Raw genomic sequence first — 21197 nt, forward strand, 5'->3', positions numbered from 1 at the left:
GTGATATTTCAGTTTCCCCACCAATAATGATATATTATATGCAATCGTATTTAGATGTTTACAGAATATTAACTATGGGAGCTATTTGTATTTCTATACACTGTATATACTGCATAATTTCAAAAACAAATTCTGCTTGCTCGACTGTAAAAATAAATTTTCCTCTGTAGGCATGTATGGTTGACAGATTTTTGTAGTCATATGTTTTGCTTTCCATTGGACATATGCTAGGTACCCAGGGGCAAAAGAACTTAGATTAGCTAAAACAAGACAAAATTATTCTCAGATCAAGATGATGGTTTGTATTTATATGGTTATGTGCACACCACTGATTGTGTTATCTTCTCATAAAATCTATTTACAGAACATTTATAAGACACTAGCTGAGTACCCGACGCTGCCCGTTTTTTCCTACCTAATGCTTGTGGGGGAGGAAAAGCAACAAAGGAGGAAGCTTTTGTCCTCATGTGCTGTCCTCAAATCCTGACCCCATATCCTGACCCCAAATGCCCTCCTCGTATTCCAACCACATGTCCTGTCCTAATACCTCGACCCCATATCCCATCCTCATATCCCGACCTCATATCCCTTCCTTATATCCCTTCCTCATATCTTGTCCTCATGTCCCATCCTTATATCCTGACCTCCTATCCCGTCCCCATATCCCATCCCCTTATCCTGCCCTCATAACCCATCTTCCAATCCGTTCCTCATACCCTGTTCCAATCCGGTCCTCATACCCTGTCACAACCTCATATCCCGACCTCATATCTCATCTTCATATACCATCCCATATCCTGTCCCCATATACTGTCCCCATATCCTACCTCATATCCTGTCCTCATATCATGTCAACATATCCCGTCCTCATATCCTGTCCTCATATCCCATTCTCATGTCCCGACCTCACATCCTGTCCCAATATCCTGTTCTCATATCTAATCCCCATTCCTTATCCTCATGTCCTGTCCTCAGATAGGGCTGAGTTGTGATGAGAATAATGTAAACTGAAAATAAAAGGTGTGTGGCTTTAAGGGTGGGCGTGTCTTTGCAAGATGGGGCATGGAATGCGTGAGGGTGTGGCTTGCCAGTCAGACTGAAGCATTCACCAGGAGATGCCGAGAGGAGCTTGTGGAATAAGGAACCAGAAGTCATATATACTTGTATGGGACTTGCAACAAAAACCCCATCCTTCACATAAGGGGATAGGTTATGGTTAATTTAACTAATATATATTCTTATTTGACATATAAGTAACATGTGACCAAGTATTGGCGAAATATCTCCAGCCATACGGAAGTTATGCCGGAACATACATTTCCCATAGACTTTAACCCCTTAGGGATGGAGGGAATACCCATACGCCCCCGTTTCAGAGTCCTTAAGGACTGAGGACATACGGGTAACCCCATGGGAACTTCGGTTCCCGCCACTAGCCGGTTGGGGACCGGACCGGGATGCCTACTAAAATCATTCAGCAGGCATCCTGGCACATTGCAGAGTGGGGTCCTGAGACCCCCCCATGTCAGTGATCGCCACAAACCGCTAGTCAATTCAGACCAGCAATCTGCGGTGATTCCAGGTCATACGGGTCTCACGATCCCCCTGAAGGGATAGGAGTGAGGTGACAGGGGTGCCACCGCTCCTATCCCTGCTATTGGTCGGTCTGAAGCGACTGACTAATAGCAGATCGGGGGTGGGGGGTTAAAGTTTGGTTCCCCCTTTCTGCCCACCCACAGTAGTCTGGGCAGAACAGGGGAACTGTCCTGTAACCGGGGGTGTAGCTCTTTTTAGTAGCTCTTCTCTGAACTCTCTCTAGAGTATCAATATCCTTTTGGAGATACAGACTCCAGTACTGTGCACAATACTCCAAGTGAGGTCTCACGGTTGTTCTGTACAGCGGCATGATCACTTCCTTCCTTCTACTGCTTATACCTCTCCCTATACACCTTAGCATTCTGCTAGCATTTCCTGCTGCTCTATTACATTATTTGCCTACCGTTAAGTATTCTGAAATGATTATCCCTAAGCCCTTTCCTCAGATCTGAGGTTAGGACTGCATCAAATATTCTATATTGTGCACTTGCATGTATCCACATTAAATGCCAGTTGCCTGAGATCTGATTATTTTTCTAGTTTACATAAATCCTTTTCCATTTGGCATATCCCTCCAGGAACATCAACCCTGTTACAAATCTTTGTGTCATCAGCAACAAGATATAACTAACCATCAAGACCTTCTGCAATATCACATATATATATATATATATATATATATACACCAGTAAAGTATACCCCCCCGTTGTAACTAAAAAAAAGATATAACAACAACCCTCAGGCCTCAGCCTTGGGCAAAAAAAAACCCTCTTACTGCGTTCCCTCCCCTAAAACATCACTTTTATTGCATATGTTAAAAAACTCTGCAACATATATTAAAATAAATGCTGCTGGTATTGGCTCCTATATTATGTAAATAGGAGAGCTCTCCCTAGTGTTATGAGCCTGCAGTGCTAATTTCTAAGGGCCAATAAACCAGCTTGTTAAAATAAAAAATAAAAAACGCAATGCCCTCTGCTGTTGTTGCCCTAAATCCCCGGGGGTATTTTGTATTTAAAATAGATATACTCAAATATACTCAAAAAGATGGACTCACCTGCCTTCGCTCCCCTGGTGTCCCATAAATGGCTCTGTTTCTCTGCCGGCATCTTCTTCCTGTTTCTGCAGTGGCTCTGTGCGTCACACTGCCAGTCAGCTTATCACCGGCCTATGATCGGACATCGCTGCAGCCGGCAATACACTGATCGCAGTGTCATGTTCCGGAAACAGGGGGACATAAAAGTTTTCCACTGCATATTTCCTTAACTGGACAGATATCTATATTTTTATATGTGAATCAGAATTACCTCAACATGCTAATTTTGGCCAAAGCAGGCAATAAGAAATTGACCATTTTAAACTAGACCAAGCACCATTAAGCAGTAGGGGGTGGACAATCGCTGCCGCTTATTATCCATATGGTGTTGTTATCACATGTTTACCCCAGTCTAATAATAATTCACTTCTAATGGACCAGATTGACACCCTGTCATATAAAATTCTTGCCTACTTCATATACAGTAGGTTAAGGTCATGTGTCATTAATTGGCTTTTATAATTAATGCTCATTTACTGCTTGCAATTGATTTCCTTTTGTTGTTGTATAATTACCAGTGAAATTTGTTACCTAATTATATATGAAAAGATCCAGTATATTAAAGGTTTACTGCACACAAGGTTTATTTAATGGATAATTACAAAAGGTTAAGGTATACACTTCTAAATCTGCCTTAACTTTAAAATAAAACCATCATTGTATTCACTTGTTAATGTGTGATGTTCATCTTTGTGGAATATGTTGGTGTAAAAAAATTATAATAAAAAAAAAAGCCATAATAATAGTACTTACATTATGCACTTATTATTATGTATTAATATTAGCAGCAGAACAGCAGTATTCAATGAATCCAATTGCTGAATAGGCATGATATTTAATTTCATAGACCTTTGTATTATTTCATGTATGTTCACTACATTTACAGTAAGCTTGCATGTAAAAAGCTTTTGTAATTTGATTGTTATTTCTTTGATAATTCTATATTATAATTCCAGGCCATAGCCATTCCTGCAATCTTCTAATCACTGAGGGAAGATATAGCTGACCGTACATTGCTTGCTGCTGAGGAAATATAAGGCGGGGTGGGGGATAATCAGCTGGACCTCCTCTATGTTGCCTATATGCCTTAAAGCTCCCATGCACCCTAGACATGTATCAACGAAACCCACTGGCAGGACCTACTGACCTTCTGGTGTATGTAGTGGATCCCCGACTCTCCTCCAACAGATGATGTTGGGGGATCGGCCAGGGGGGATTTTAACTTCACAATGCTCTTAACTAGAAGAGTCTGGCAGTGACTATCTCTCTTCTTCTTATTCAGAACACATAAGAGTTCATGCGTATGGGGGATTAAGAGCCTGTAATGGGAGTTATGCAAACAGCATAGCCTTGTGAGCTATGTTGGCTATGTAGGAGTACCTATTAAACTCAATGGGGGACATTTATCAAAGCATTTAGTAGAAATTGTCGCAAAAAAGTCGCCCGTGCGACTACTCTATTTTTTCAGCAACTTTTTGATTGTGCAGTTTTCTAAGCAAAAAATATAAATCTTGCTTACAAAGGCAAAAAGTGATTTTTGACTTGCAGTGGTCAGAGATTTATCAAGTGTGAAAGTCGCAAAAAAGTCGCATCACATGAAAAAACCTACTAAATTTACTCCAGCTCAGACATGGAGCAGAAAAAGCCACTACCAACGCAAAAAAAGGAAATTTGCTTAAGTGAAAGAAATTTATGAACAGGCTGAAAGCAGTTGATAAATAAGTCGCACATAAGCAAAAAAATTGTAAGAAAAAATTAACTAAAAAAAGGAATACATAAGCAAACATTGATAAATGTCCCCCATTGTGATTTATGCAAATTGCGTAACTTCCTTGTTTCAGTTGCTTTCTGCTTCCCAAATAACTCCGCCAGCCACAAACAGGCCCGAGGGGGACAGGAAACAAAATTTACAAGATGGGAATATCACTTTAAGAAAACCATTCTATTCTGGTGTGAATGAAGCTTAAAACAAGACATTTAGGAAAAGTATTTGTATTCCTGTTACTGATTGATTTCACATATTAAATTCAAATTAGCTTGTTTATTAAAGGGGAACTCTGGGGAACTTAACCCATAGCCCATCTTTTACTTCTCACCAACCTATGTATTTGTCTAAATATCATTCATTAGCTATATAGAGCAGTTTCCCTCTTTCAGCTGTCACTTACATGCAGGGAGTGAGACAAAAACTTAATTATTTGATCAACCTTGTCTTGGTGTAAACCCCTCACTGAGACCAGCCCCCACCCTTCAGGACAACACCACGTGATGATTTATGTCTGGTCTAGAGCTCTGGCTTCACAGCCACACCTCCCCTCCCCCTCCCCTCCCTGTGTGAGGATCTCACTGCATGGCAGAGAAGCCCAGTGAAGATTGTGCTGCTCTTTTCCTGCTATAGATCTAATCACTGACTGCTGCCATTCAGAGCACAGCATGATTTATTGCTGAAGAAAGGATAGTCTGAAAGAAAAGACATGTACAGTGTGTGTGTGTGTGCAGTGTGAACATGCACACAGATAGTGAAAGCAATTGGCTGGCAGCCATTACACAGAGCTGCACTGACTTCTTATAGTCTGGGCTGCAAGAAGGAAAAATAATATTTAGGAGACAACAGGGGCCAAATGAGCTACCAAAACCACATGGATAACTACAGGGGACACAAAACAGGTATTGTGTTGTGTTGGCTTTGGGGCATTTTTATTTTTCTTAACTTCCTTGAAGTACCCCTTTAAGAAAATATATTTAAATTTATAACATTACTGAATTCAGTCTAATATTTAATATAAACAGACCAATGGCCTTTTGTGTGTATAATGCAATCCATTGAAAAGACCTCTACGGGTCAGATATCTGACTAATCTAGTAATAGAATAATTCAAGCTGCTTGAACATTAGAATTGATTTTGGAAGCTGATGTCAGAAAATGCTTAACTGTGAGATACAGTATTTTCATGTTATATTTTTAGTGCCCCAATGGATTCCAATATCAGCGGTCTAGTGCGCTATTACTTTCACTTGGGCATTCTTAAATATTAGGCATTAATACAGTGTACAGCAGAAAATAACATTTGCAAATTATATTTTAGTTGGTGCTATGAAAATACAGCTTCCTTTTCAGCTCTTATTTTTACGACTATTTTTTCTCATCTGGCTTCATGTTGTCTAAATGATTTATATGTAATTATAGAAAGCTGGCATTATGAGTCATAAGGCTAATTTAGTACGTACTTGCACCTTGACTGGAAGACAGGAAGAATGACAGCAGTGATTCTCTTTCTGAAAACCAAAGTGTACGTACATAAAAAAGGCATCTGTGAAAAGTACAGTAGTATCTTTGCAATGTCAACATTGAAATAATGAGGGGATATATTTACCATATGGGAGTATAATTTAATCCTCACATCAGTACACATTCTCCCTGTTCATACAGGTTAGTAAGGTATCTGTTTGGGGAATAAAATATAATTAGTCGTAATATGTCTTGCTTCTTAACATGCATAAAGGATATTGCTTTTAAAGAGATGGCAGGATAATTGTTTCTACATTTAAGACAGTGTCATATGGGGAGCATCCGCAGTGTATTTCACGCAGCAGATGCACCGACGGCAGAGCAAGCTCCTGGCTGATGGGTAGCTCTGTGTATCCACTTGTAGTGGCGGATTTCCCGCTGTAGCAATCCACTGCAATGAGCAAGCAAACATAGATACCCAGCTACAGCCAGGAGGTCATTCAGTCCCATATGCATTGATGAGGATACACCCCATGTGCCCTGTCCTTAGTGGTATAGAACTTTGTCCATACCTGCTGCTGGTTTCCCACTGCTGCCCTTTCAATGGTGCCGACCCCACTGGTAAGCATCTCCTAATCTCCATCCGAACACATAAAAAATTCCCAATCAATCACTGTCTGTGATAGGCTGAACAAGGAGAACAAGAAGTGATCAGCTGCAGGGAGTGGTACCATCAGAAGGGCAGCAGTGGGGGATCGGCAGCTGGTGAGGAACTTTATTTTATCTTTTTCACCGCCTTTAGCACTATTAAATATAGAAAAATATATGGATAATAATTTAAAATAATATTACATAAACAAAGAAAAGAGTATCTCTCTTAAGGCTAGGCATATATAGTCATTATGGACACATATTCAAAATCTTTTTGAGGAAAGGGTGCTTTAAACAGTGCTTTGTTTTCAATTGATCATCTTAGAAATATCAGATAGAATGACAATACTTATGTTTATGTATACAATTTACTCTATCATGTATATACAATTATTATGTTAAATTTATTTAATTGTGATAACCAATACATGTAGGACCATATTTATGCTGCCCTAGGCACCCCACGCACAGAAAATACACACAAAATACACAGAAAAAACTTGGCAATTTTTTATTTTTTTCTCATTTTTTTCTCCATCCCCTTACTACTGGCACTCTAGGCACATGTGGGCAATTCCGCCGCTGAAATTGTTCCACACAAATAATGAACATGTTAATTCTTTGCGCGGAAGTCCATGATCACTGCATAGTCATCAATGGTGACGGCGCAGTGCCGAGGGGCCCTACTGCCGAATAATGTTGGTGACGACCGCCAGATAGAAATTCTGCTTGCAGAGATTATGTATGAATGTACCCTAACATTCAAAAACATTTCCAATTATTGTTTATATTTCTAGGATTTATCATATAGCGCTCCCAAGATTGCATGCTTTATTGATTTTAATGGAAACCCTAAAATATGCTGTTTCAGTTCTTAACTTTCAGGATGCATGTGGGTTTCCATATGAGTGCTCCAGAACTTGTACACTGTCTATCTCTTGTGAGTGAATTTTAGCAAGTACACAAGGTACAGGGACCTATAAGAGTATTGTGCAATATTGGTAGACATTGTAAGGGGAAAGACAAAAGAGGGGTGGTAATAGTATGAAGGTGAATGGGTGACCAGAAGACTAATTTAAACGCCACAATAGCCAACTATGGTTCAATTTACAGTATCTAATATTGACTGAATAAAATAATCTGTATCTTTACAAGAGCATGCAATATTATTTGGGCAGGGATGATTTCTATATTAAAAGTATATATACAGATTTCATTGCTTTGTTATAAAGTTTGAATAGTCATACATTTTATATTCAACTATTGTGCTCATATGGAAGGAGGATTTTGAAGGATATTTTGTTCTTCTCAGTCCAATATAAGAAAAATTGTATTCAGAAAAGATGCACTTGTGAGTGTTGTGCATGTCTTTCTACTGTACTCTGCCGAGGCAGTTTGTTGCTAAAATAAATTTTTATTTTTAATGAACAAAAAAGAACAACTATAGCTACAGGCTTGAAAAACAGACAACATAAATCTGTTGCTGGCAGAGTTGCTTAAATTCACATTAAGAGTTTTTAGTGTAAAGTGAGCTCAATTAAATACCATAATTTACATCTCAGTAAATGTGTAAAAATATGTAACTAAAAATATGTCCTGTAATCCTGGGATTATTTATTTGATTCACTACTAGTGATGAGCGGCATATGTCATATTCGAATTCGCGATATTTTGCGAATATGAGGACGAATATTCGTCCCATATTCATGAAATTCGAATATTCGTTATATTCGTGACGTTTTTTTGAATTGCGAAATTTCGCTATTGAGAATGCAAAATTAATAGCAAAATTTCGCTCGTCTGCGCATGCGCACTATAATATCATGCGAGAGACGTTGCTAGGAACATTGCTAAGCTCTGACAACTGTGCTTGCAGAACTCTCATTGGCTCACAGGCATAAGTAGGGTGGAATTTCCACGAATATTCGCATTGCGAATATTCGCATGCATAAACCTTTTGCCTCACAGTCTCATCCCTGGGTCTTCAATGAAATGATACAAGCATTGCATTTATCAGTTGAAGGAGATCCCTACAATGTGCTCAGTTTGTAAAACAGTTTGAAAAAAAGACGAATATTTGTAATAGTGAATTTTAATCGTGAAATTCGTAATATTCGCGAATTCGCGAATATGCGATATTCGCGATGAATTTTCGAATTGCGAATAATCGTGAGCAACATTATTCACTACATATGAAGTGTAACAATAATAGAATACACAGAGACAATAGGGTAGTTCTTGTACTTCAATACAGCATTTTTAAATATGCGCAGTATTGAAAATAGTAGATGGGGTGTGGTGGCTGCCATGCCCCTCTCATGGACTTGCATTGAGGGGGCATGGCTTGACTTCATAATGGGCATGGCGGTGATGTCACATAGCCCACAGCCCACACCAAGCATTCGGAATTTTTTTTTCCAAACGCTGGGGAAGTGGAGTACCCCTTTCATCTGTTTAGCCCAACTGTTCACATTTGGCCTAAAATCATAACTTATCTTCTTGCTTAAAAGCAGCAAGAATATATTTTAAAAAGCGGCAGGCTGGCTCCTCTCACTGAATCTGCACCTGACGCTCAGCATGTTTCTTCCACTTCCTGTTTGTAACTCAACATCAAACATGTGTGTTTAAATGGTAAAATGTTAAAAAGGATGTCAGTGGGGATCCGTCAAACTTTGGAACAAAAGCGGCAGGGGATCAATGAGGTGATTAATGCTTCTTAATAAAAAAAAAACATCTACCCGGCAGGAAAACTCCATTAAAGAATAGTGATGGGTGTTGACACCCCCCCCCCCCCCCCCCGATCTGTGATTGATGGCCTATCCTGAGAATACTCTTTCGATCATATTAACATATTAACCTTAAAAACCCATTTTCATTCTTGTGGGCATTAGGACTTCTAGCAGGATAATATAAAGCAATGTGTGGCTCTCCTGTTGGTTTACCCTGACAGACCACTGTGCATGTAAGAGCAGTCTGAAAATTACAGTTGTAAAATTGTATCAACTTTTGGGGGGAAAAAAAGATGTAGCAAGCCTACTACCTTTTAAGCATTATCTATGTATTTACTTATATGGTATATAAGTAATATGGTATAGTCAATGCTGACCAGTGAGACCTGCAGATAGGTCTAGTTGTATATAAGTTTATAATTATTTTTCACTATCTTGGGAATGGACTTTTGCCTTAATTTTGGTGGTTTTTAATATAGACCAATAAACATTATGTTTTATGGCACCTCAAGCTTTTCTATACATTTTCGTGTAGCAAGCTTCCCCAGTTTTGCTAAGAAAACATTATTTTAAAGGGAAAAAAAAGTGTCTTTGTATCCAAATGTGTTAATAAATTTAATTTAACATAAAAACGGTGTGTATATGAAAATGGGACAATGGGACCCACAATCCAGATTCCCAATCTCAAGGCCTGTTTTATAAGAAGCCAAGTTACCTATCAATATGTGGGAGGAAACCAGAAAACCTGGAGGAAACCTTTAAAGACACCGAAGATTGCATCTGTTAATGCAGCATAAATATAGCCTTGTTTTCTTTAGAAAAAGAAAACTTCATGGCAGGAAAAGAACAGCATTGACATATTTATTACATTGCCATAGGCTTGTCCCATTTTTTAAAATAATTTTATGAGCATTGAAGTACTTTATTCGGGACTGTAATATGTATCATTTATTAAAAAAACGGAATACTCTATTAGGTAGAGTCCCCAGTAGGTAGGTGTCTTCTGCAAGCAGACTCTATATAGAAAGTTTTCAACTGCCTATTCCAGCCACATTTCTGTAAATGTGTCATTAGGATGTGCCTACAGGTAAATGTGCCACTGGTGGTTGCGGCCCCATATACCTTCCACAAAACTAGCCACTGGCCAAGCCTCTTTTGAGTACAGATGTGTAAATATAACACATATTTCAACTTAAAAGGGTACTCTGGTGAAAAACTTTTTTTTAAATCAACTGGTGCCAGAAAGTTAAACAGATTTGTAAATAACTTCTGTTAAAAAATCTTAATCCTTCCTGTACTTATTAGCTGCTGAATACTACAGTGGAAATTCTTTCTTTTTGAAACACAGAGCTCTCTGCTGACATCATGAGCACAGTGCTCTCTGCTGACATCTCTGTCCATTTTAGGAACTGTTCAGAACATAATATGTTTGCTATGGGGATTTCCTTTTACTCTGGTCAGCTAATAAGTACAGGAAGGATTAAGATTTATTAATAGAAGTGATTTGCAAATCTGTTTAACTTTCTGGCACCAGTTGATTTAAAAATAAAAAGTTTTTCACCGGAGTACCCCTTTAACTAAAACCTCTCCATAATCCCAGATATAATTCAGAACCATAAAGTGAAAAACTTTACTAAGGACCCAGCAATCCTGTCTCAAAATTTTGCGCAAGCTGTTTTTTTGCGTCTTTTTTTGCGTACATTCTGGTGGAGCATTTCCTCCATATGTGCATGTTTCGGTGTACCTTGAAATTACATATTTTGTACTCACGAATTTATTAACTGCATGCATTTCATTTACCCACAGAAATCTTGCGCAATGATCATATTTTTTACGTAAATATAAGCAATCTTGGACTGCACATAGAAAAATGCTCTAAATCACCAATTTCATTTTTCAAAGAGCGAAGTTATGAGGAGATTACTATATTTGCCCACAATTTAGAAAACTCATTGGGCTTGATTGATAAATTTAGCACATCTGCGCATAATTTAGAATTCGACAAAAGGGGTAAACTGCTTCTACCATGCACAAATAATGATACATGTCCCCCATTGAGTTTTTATATAATTTAAAATCCTTGGGTGTCCTGAATCCAACAGTGTTTTTACTTTCTTGCTACACTTAGATTTCCCCCCCACCACCACCACCACCACCCTACCCCCATTTGTGTAAATGGGGGTAGAGTAAGGGTTTTAATATCTGTCCTTTACACTGAATAGTTAGATGGGTTGAAACCTTTTCTGTAAAATGGGGTGTGAATGCTTGGCTCAGGTATGAGATTAGGAGGCTATAGGGTGTGAATGTGCAAGGGAGGTGAGATTATGAAGCTAAAAGAAATAGAGTAAAAAGGTAATAAAATTATCTTGCAAATTTAGTATTTGCCTAAAATATAGTTGTTTTTCATTGCATATATAAGCCTATATAACCACAGGTATTTTAATAATACCTTCTTTAATAGAAACTTTCAAAAAAGTGTTTCCATAGCATTGCATATGAAAAGTAGCCGGAGCACAAATTGAAAAAAAGACTGACCTTTAAAATATGAGAAAAAAAGTGCAATCACCCATGTTATTAAAGGGGTACTCCAACCCTAATTCATCTTATCCCCTATCCAAAGTATAGGGGATAAGATGTCTGATTGCGGGGATCCTGCCACTGGGGACCCCCACAATCTGTCATTCAGCACCCACCTTTGCGAGCTCTCTGCAGCGCTGGAGGCTCCGAGTGTGCAGCGTGATGACCACGGGGCCGGAGTATCGTAACATCCCAACTCCGCCCCCGTGTGACATCACGTCCCGCCCCCTCAATGCAAGTCTATTGGAGGGGGCATGAAGGCTCTATGGGAGGAGGCAGAGAGCTCGCAAAGGTGGGTGCTGAATGAAAAATTGGGGATAGGGGATAAGATGTATTAGGGCCAAAGTACCCCTTTAATACAAAGCAGCCATACCGCCTGAACAGTTCCAGGACAAAATGTAGCATAGATTAGTTTTTATATTGAATATTTTTTGTCTGAACTGTACACTCACTAACTCAAAAGTGGTAATGTTAGGCTGGGTTCCATATATCAGTTGTCCAGCATAGTTTCCCTCCGGAGGGCACCAAACGGTAATGCAGCTTGCAGCGTTCCCCTGTCCGCCATCCAGAAACAATGGATGCCGGATGCCATACAACTGATGACAACTTGTCATCAGTTGTGGCATCAGTTGCGTCAAGATCTAGGCTGAGTTCTCCTATGCTGAATGCCAGACATCTGTGAACCCAGCCTTACTCAATTTTGAAATTATTCTAGTTTGTAAATAATTCTACAGTATAAAAAATTACTGCTCCAAAGCACATAACCCCATATTTAGAATGAAGTATGTATTGAAAAAGGTGACTAACCAGTATTTCATCTATTACCATTTGCATGCAGATTGGCTATGACCAATTCTCATTGTATGCTGACAACTCTGTAATCTTATTTATTTGTCCATTCACCAGTTCTAAAACACCAGAGGTTTATTGAAGCTCATGAATTGCTATAAAATATGACAGATGGCATTGAGCCCCACTTAATTTTTTAGAGAAAAAAATCTATCACGTATGACCATGTAAGGTGTAAAACTGTACAGCCTTTGTAACTTTGTATTATCTTCAAATAGTTGCTCGTCACTTTAAATGGACATTTACCATGAGAGATTCTAGTGATGAAAGAAACAGCGCCAGCACTGTACTATGAAGGGGGTGTCTTGATTATTCTGATAGATTATGAGATAAGATAATAGACGGGTGGTGCGGCAATATCTTGGGGGCGCTTACATGGAACTAAAGTGTTAGCAAGTAATGAAACAGAGAAAGAATAGTAACGCACTCACCTGGGATTTGCTTGCTGGATGGTTTTTATTCCTTCATAAGTGTCAGGAACAAAGGGTCAGGGAGGAAAGAAAAGATAAGAGCTCAGATAAGTGTGTGACTGTCGTAAGTGACCAGATTATGGGTACTGCTACTTATATTTTCAGCAAAGTTTTAAAAAGGTCATCCTCTTCACCCACACTAAACCCAATACATCGGGTTATAGTGTGGGTGAACAGGAGACCGATGCGGGGTCTCTCAATAAGATACCTACCTTCAGTCCGGCACCGGGTCCCTCTGAAGATCAGCTTCTATCTTCGCTGAATTGCGTGCTGGAGATGGGCCCTTCAGGTGAATTTGAATATTCATGGCTGCTGGCCACATGAGCGCTTGTGCCTACTGAGCGCTGATGTGACTAGTGACCATAATTATTCAAATTCACCCGGCGGGCACACCTCTAGAATGCAATTCAGCAAAGATAGAAGCAGACCTATGGAGGGACCGGGTGCTGGAATGAAGGTAAGTATCATAGTCAGAGACATCGCATTGGTCTCCTGTTCACCCGGACTATAACCCGGTGTATTGGATTTAGTGTGGGTGAACAGGATGACCGTTTCCTTTAACAATAAAGCATAAACCAAATTTCTATTTCATATACAAGTGCAAAGTAAGAAATACAAAGAACTAAGCGTAGAGAGTTCAAGTTCTTCAATTAACCTGGTCAGACATAGCCATTTTTCTTAGATGTACCAACATAGATTATTTCAGTCAACTCATCTTTATTTAATTTGACAGGAGCATGCAAGGGTGATGCCATGGTAGCAGTAGGTCATATAACACAGTGGCTGTCGGATTCCATGAAAAATATGAATATGGCTAGAGTTATTCAGTATTTAATAAATAAATAAAAAATGAAATATGTTTATTTTCTGAAAGAGAAAAGCTGAATAAACAAACAATGATAATCTTAATAAAATATGTGTGTGATGTTTCTTAAAAAAAAAAAAATTGTTTGCTTAGTGATGCATTTATTATATGTGTTATTTTCCCTAAATTAAATGTTCATTTTGTAATTATTAGGGTAATTATAATGTACTTGCCTTTTTCTCGAAACTCTGTTAGAGCAGAAAATTTCCTATTTAGCCTGAAGCCCATCTGACAGCAGTGGTTGGTTAGTCACTGTCTCTGGGGCTGATATCTGCTGTTAGAAATGACTGCCACCCAAGTGGCCGTGAAAATAAGTGGTTGTCACCATTACTGTTCCCTTACCACTCCTATCCATAATGTCACTCTGTCTGGTATTTTATTTATTTTTTGTATGTGAACATTCTCTAGCGCTGTCTATGGGGGAACTTTTGATGAAGTCAAAATGTAGACTGGCACTATGGAAGGGGTGCTCAGGCTGGCACTATTAAAATGGTGCTCTATGTGAACCCTACTCTAGATAGACTTACTATTGAGGGAACTCTGGTTAATGACTTTTTCCTATTTTCATATATTAGTAGGATAACTTGTGTTTCCTTCTAATGATCTACCTGTATGTTCTTCCATGATTCTACGAGAATTCACAGTATGCACATGATCAGACTCCTACTATCTTAACACTATCTTAACATCTTAACATTTTAATGGTGGAGATTCTAAAGATTCATAGTTTCAAAGGACAGTTGTACTACAGATAGCTGCAGTTGTTTAACATTGTATACTGTTGTAGTCTGTTGATTTGGTCTAAAATGCCACCTCTTGACCAACAAGAGTCCGCTTTCAGGCATTTAAATGACTCCTAGGTCAGATGTAACCTGGAACAGTGTTATCAGGCACAAAATAGTCTTCTTTGTAGGTATAGCAGATATTACAATAGGCCTAAATGGGCCTGGAATAAAAGTTTAGGAGTCCTGCACTGAATAATTTTCTTGAAACTTTATCAACATATTTGTATAGTAAAATGTAATCAATTGTTAAATTAATATAATGATATAATGCACAAAATCAACAATGGGAATATTTCTATACAAGCAACAATATCTTTCATAACAAAAATTAAATCACATGTATTTTTATTTGGTTTTGCAGGTTGCAGAGTGGCTATGCTTAAATTGCCAGACCCAAAGGGCACTCTCAGGACATCTTGGGGATTTAGACAAGATGCCTCCAACATTAGGACTGTCACCTAAATCTTCACCAAAACATCCTGCCCCTACAGAACTGCAGAAACCGTCAACACCATATGTAAAGACAAATGAAAGAACAACTGATCAAGTATTAAAAAAAGACAGTTCTAAACCTTCAGAAGAAAAAATTGGACAGATTGATAATGTTCTTGATCAAAAAAGCAAAGATTTCCAGCCTGTAGAAATTAAGCCAGTAGTAACAGAAAAAGATACAGTGTTGGCGGCCCCTGTAGTAACAGAGTTACTGCCCATTAAAGATCACGATGCTATACAGGACACTACACTAGTAGCTGCAGATAATTTACAGGCTAAAGAGAGATTGATGCCAAAGCAAGATTTGATGATTGACCTTTCAGCAACAGCTTTGAAGGAAATTGATGGTGGAACATGTGATGAAGGAATTAAACCTGAAGCAAGCCAACTTATGGATCATGAAACTGGAAAAGAAAAGATTGTAAGTAGTAATTGCTTTATAAATCAACTAGCATTGTAGTAAAATGAATTGACAGGAATATTGTTAAACTATGACTTTCAGATCACTTCTCATTACTGTTTACATCTAAGAGGCTTTTCTTACTTAGTATAAGTCATTTCTGAACTATATTATAAAAATGCAACTTTATTTAAGAGTAGCATTGTTTATGTCAATTATATAACGTTTTACTTGTATATGGTATTTTATACCATCTCTAATTTCCATCGGTTTTCCCTGAGCTAGTGAGTGAACACTTATTGCTAGGCTATCTCCCATATTCTGCATTTACACAGAAAACTGGATCATGTCTATGTCTTTATAGCACAATTTTAGAAGTAACAGCAACATGAAAAACATTATAGAGCAGTAACAAGCATTGGCGTGATATAGAAGACTACAGAGAACTCTTCCTTTCCCTTTTGTAATGGTTTCTATAAGAAGCATTTACCCAAATGCCTCATTTAGCTGAGATTAATGGACATATTGCAGTTTTCTGAGTAAACGAGTAAACAGGATAATCACCGGATCACAGGAGGGCTGACTGCTGGACTCTCTCTGATCTCTAGAACAGGACCAAATTCTCATGTTAGAGCTCCATTCATTCTCTGGTCTGATGAGAGACTCAGGTCCCCATTGTTGAAACCACAACTGTTAGGACTGAATGAGGGATAGTGGAAAAGTTGTTATGGTAGAACAATCCCTTCAATGATCCTGGGTTCTCAGTAATAAATAGTGTCACCAGCAATGTTTATATCAGGACATATAACAGATTTGCACTTGATTAAAAGTCTGGCTGAATTTGGATAGCTACAAAAAAAGCAGTTGTTGCTCTTGTCACCATGAATATCCAGAAAACCACTTTGTTTTATTTCACATAGAGTAGTTTAAACGTTTGCAAATATAATGCGAGAAAACAATGTATGCTTTTATATGTCCTGACATAAAACAAAATTTCAGTGTAAACCCACTTAGTCTATGATAGATGTGACAGGCCTATGCAGGAATGTGCTTTCAATTATATAACCCTTGTGAGAACACTTGCGTGCTTATATAATTGTCCTTTCTCACTTCTAGTTTGTTCTGTATCAACACATTTGCAAACTAAAATTTTCTTTCCAATCCATTATCACCTGAACTATCTTTCTCAATAGAGTATATGGTTTGAGCATGTTTAGATCATTTTGTTAGAAAAGGTACCAAAGGATAAATAATGTGCACATGATTCGGTTATTTATTCTCCTTAAAGGGATTGTTCCATGATATTGTTTGCAAAAAAAAAAGTTTCCCAATTGCAAATAAATGTGTAACCCAGTAGTTTACTCACATTCTGCCATCAGATCATAATTTTTTTTATTTATTTATTTATTTTTTTTAAAGTCTTTGCTGCCTATTACCCCTGCATACTGTACAGGATCAGGGACTTCCTCCCCTAACATGAGTCCTAGTCATGGCACTCTATAGAAAATTTGTACAGGAGCAAGGACGATTGTCAGAAAGGAGTATCCAATGAGTGGCCTGGATGCAAGCCATGATGCTCTATGCATTGCTACTTACACTCACCAATACAATAGCTGAGCTGGGCATTCTGCATTTGGTCCATTTAATGTGCATGGCCACTCAATGTACTGTACAGCAGTCCCTGCTCCTGTATTTTTAAATTCATATCAGTATCTGAACTAAATCCAACAATCAGTTTAATTAGACCAAAACAAATTTCAGGACATTCGCTGATCTCTAGTTTTTTCTATTAGGTAAAATGATTTTTTTAACTTACAAAAAAAGAGTTTTATACAGGAGCTGAAAAGGGCAAGTGACACTGTATGCCAAATGGTGGCACTTGAGCAGACTGGCACCCCAGATTCATTGTCCTTGTCATTTGTCTGAAAAATATAAAATTTTACAATACAGAAAAATACAAAGGTTTTTTTTTTTTTTTTTTATAATTTTGGCAAACACCAGAGATGAGCGAACTTTAGAAAAATTTGATTTGGGCGATTCGCCAAATTTTTCGAAAAAATTTGTTTTGATCTGAATTTATTTGTGAAAAATCTATATTAAAAATGACTATTTCTGGCCTACAGAGAGCCTCAATAGGGGGTGTAGAATACTTTGCTGTGTTCTAACACGCATATGGAGTGTGCTGGAGTAGTGAAATAACACTGTTATTCAGAATTACATGCAGATTATCTGCATCTCTTTTAGGATCACTGCTGCAGAGCGCCACAATGACAGAGCTTGGAGGTGGCATCAGTATGAGGAGACCATATAGTGGCTGAATGACACAGCATGGAGGTGTTGGAAACATTAGAAGACCATATAGTGGCTGAATGACACAGCGTGAAGGTTTTGGCACCATGAGGGGACCATATAGTGGCTGAATGACACAGCATGGAGGTGTTGGCAGCATGTGGACACCATATAGTGGCTTAATGACACAGCGGGGAGGTGTTGGCAGCATGATGAGACAATGTAGTGGCTAAATGACACAGCATGGAGGTGTTGACAACATTGAGGAGACCATATATTGGATGAGTGACACAGCGTGGAGGTGTTGGCAGCTTGAGGACACCATATAGTGCCTGAATGACACAGCGTTGAGGTGTTGGCTGCATGAGGAGACCATAAAGTTGCTGAATGATACAGCTTGGATGAGGTTGAAGCATGAGGGAACCATATAGTAGCTAAATAACACAGCGTGTAGGTGTTGGCAGCATGAGGAGACCATATAATGGCTGAATGACACAGCGTGGAGATGTTGGCCGCATGAGGAGACCATATAGTGGCTTAATGACACAGCGTGGAGGTGTTGGCAGCATTAGGAGACCATATAGTGTCTGAATGACACAGCGTGGAGGTGTTGGCAGCATGAGGAGACCATATAATGGCTGAATGACACAGCTTGGAGGAGGCTGAAGCATGAGGAGACCATATGGTGGCTGAATGACACAGCGTGGAGGTGTTGACAGCATGAGGAGACCATATAGTGGCTGAATGACATAGCTTGGATGAGATTGAAGCATGAGGAGACCATATAGTGGCTGAATGGCACAGCGTGGAAGTGTTGGCTGCATGAGGAGACCATATGGTGGCTGAATGACACAGCTTGGATGAGGCTGAAGCATGAGGGGAGCATATAGTGGCTGATTGACACAGCGTGGAGGTGTTATCAGCATCAGGAGACCATATAGTGGCTGAATGACACAGCGTGGAGGTGTTGGCAGCATGAGGAGACCATATAGTGTCTGAATGACACAGCTTGAAGGATTTGGGAGCATGAGGAGACCATATAGGGGCTGAATGACACAGCGTGGAGGTCTTGGCAGCATGAGGAGACCATATATATTGGCTGAAGGACACAGCGTGGAGGTGTTTGCAGTAAGAGGAGACCATATATTGGCTTAATGACACAGTGTGGAGGTGTTGGCAGCATGAGGAGACCATATAGTGGCTGAATGACACAGCTTGGATGAGGCTGAAGCATGAGGAGACCACATAGTGGCTGAATGACACAGTGTGGAGGTGTTGGCAGCATGAGGAGACCATATAGTGGCTGAATGACACAGCGTGGAGGTGTTGGCAGCATTAGGAGACCATATATTTGCTGAATGACACAGCGTGGAGGTGTTGGCAGCATGAGGAGACGATATAGTGGCTGAATGACACAGTGTGGAGGTGTTGGCAGCATGAGGAGACCATATAGTGGATGAATGACACAGCGTGGAGGTGTTGGCAGCATGAGGAGACCATATAGTGGCTGAATGACATAGCTTGGATGAGATTGAAGCATGAGGAGACCATATAGTGGCTGAATGGCACAGCGTGGAAGTGTTGGCTGCATGAGGAGACCATATGGTGGCTGAATGACACAGCTTGGATGAGGCTGAAGCATGAGGGGAGCATATAGTGGCTGATTGACACAGCGTGGAGGTGTTATCAGCATCAGGAGACCATATAGTGGCTGAATGACACAGCGTGGAGGTGTTGGCAGCATGAGGAGACCATATAGTGTCTGAATGACACAGCTTGAAGGATTTGGGAGCATGAGGAGACCATATAGGGGCTGAATGACACAGCGTGGAGGTCTTGGCAGCATGAGGAGACCATATATATTGGCTGAAGGACACAGCGTGGAGGTGTTTGCAGTAAGAGGAGACCATATATTGGCTTAATGACACAGTGTGGAGGTGTTGGCAGCATGAGGAGACCATATAGTGGCTGAATGACACAGCTTGGATGAGGCTGAAGCATGAGGAGACCACATAGTGGCTGAATGACACAGTGTGGAGGTGTTGGCAGCATGAGGAGACCATATAGTGGCTGAATGACACGGCGTGGAGGTGTTGGCAGCATTAGGAGACCATATATTTGCTGAATGACACAGCGTGGAGGTGTTGGCAGCATGAGGAGACGATATAGTGGCTGAATGACACAGTGTGGAGGTGTTGGCAGCATGAGGAGACCATATAGTGGATGAATGACACAGCGTGGAGGTGTTGGCAGCATGAGGAGACCATATAGTGGCTGAATGACACAGCGTGGAGGTGTTGGCAGCATTAGAAGACCATATAATTGCTGAATAACACAGCGTGGAGGTGTTGGCAGCATGAGGAGACCATATAATGGATGAATGACACAGCGTGGAGGTGTTGGCAGCTTGAGGGGACCATTTAGTTGCTGAATGACACAGCTTGGATGGGGCTGAAGCATGAGGAGACCATATAGTGGCTGAATTGCACAGCGTGGAGGTGTTGGCAGCATGAGGAGAATATACTGTGGCTGAATGACACAGCGTGGTGGTGTTGGCAGCATGAGGAGACCATATAGTCGCTGAATGACACAGCTTGGATGAGGCTGAAGCATGAGGAGATCATAACGTGGCTGAATGACACCGCGTGGAGGTGTTGACAGCAGGAGGAGACCATATGGTGGCTGAATGACACAGCTTGGATGAGGCTGAAGCATGAGGGGAACATATAGACACAGCTTGGAGGTGTTATCAGCATCAGGAGACCATATAGTGGCTGAATGACACAGCGTGGAGGTGTTGGCAACATGAGGAGACCATATAGTAGCTGAATGACACAGCGTGGAGGTGATGGCAGCATGAGGAGACCATATAGTAGCTGAATGGCCCAGCTTGGATGAGGCTGAAGCATGAGGAGACCATATAGTTGCTGAATGACAGCGTAGAGGTGTGGGCAGCATGAGGGTACCATATAGTGGCTGAATGCAGCAGCTTGGAAGAGGCTGAAGCATGAGGAGACCATATAGTGGCTGAATGACACAGCGTGGAGGTGTTGGCAGCATGAGGAGACCATATAGTGGCTGAATGACACGGCATGGAGGTGTAGGCAGCATTAGGAGACCATATATTTGCTGAATGACACAGTGTGGAGGTGTTGACAGCATGAGGAGA

The 21197-nt window shown here is 40.0% G+C and overlaps 1 protein-coding gene across 3 annotated transcripts in view; it reads left to right on the forward strand.

The window, feature by feature from the left end:
- PCLO (piccolo presynaptic cytomatrix protein) overlaps positions 1-21197 on the forward strand; it is a 376472-nt gene that overhangs the window by 218201 nt on the left and 137074 nt on the right. For all 3 annotated transcript variants that reach the window (XM_056573406.1, XM_056573408.1, XM_056573407.1), the window contains exon 4: positions 15209-15760. In XM_056573406.1, the coding sequence (XP_056429381.1) occupies positions 15209-15760 (552 nt within the window). The remainder of the gene's footprint in view (positions 1-15208; positions 15761-21197) is intronic.

The sequence above is a fragment of the Hyla sarda genome, chromosome 4, assembly GCF_029499605.1.
Source record: "Hyla sarda isolate aHylSar1 chromosome 4, aHylSar1.hap1, whole genome shotgun sequence".
Taxonomy (NCBI): domain Eukaryota; kingdom Metazoa; phylum Chordata; class Amphibia; order Anura; family Hylidae; genus Hyla; species Hyla sarda.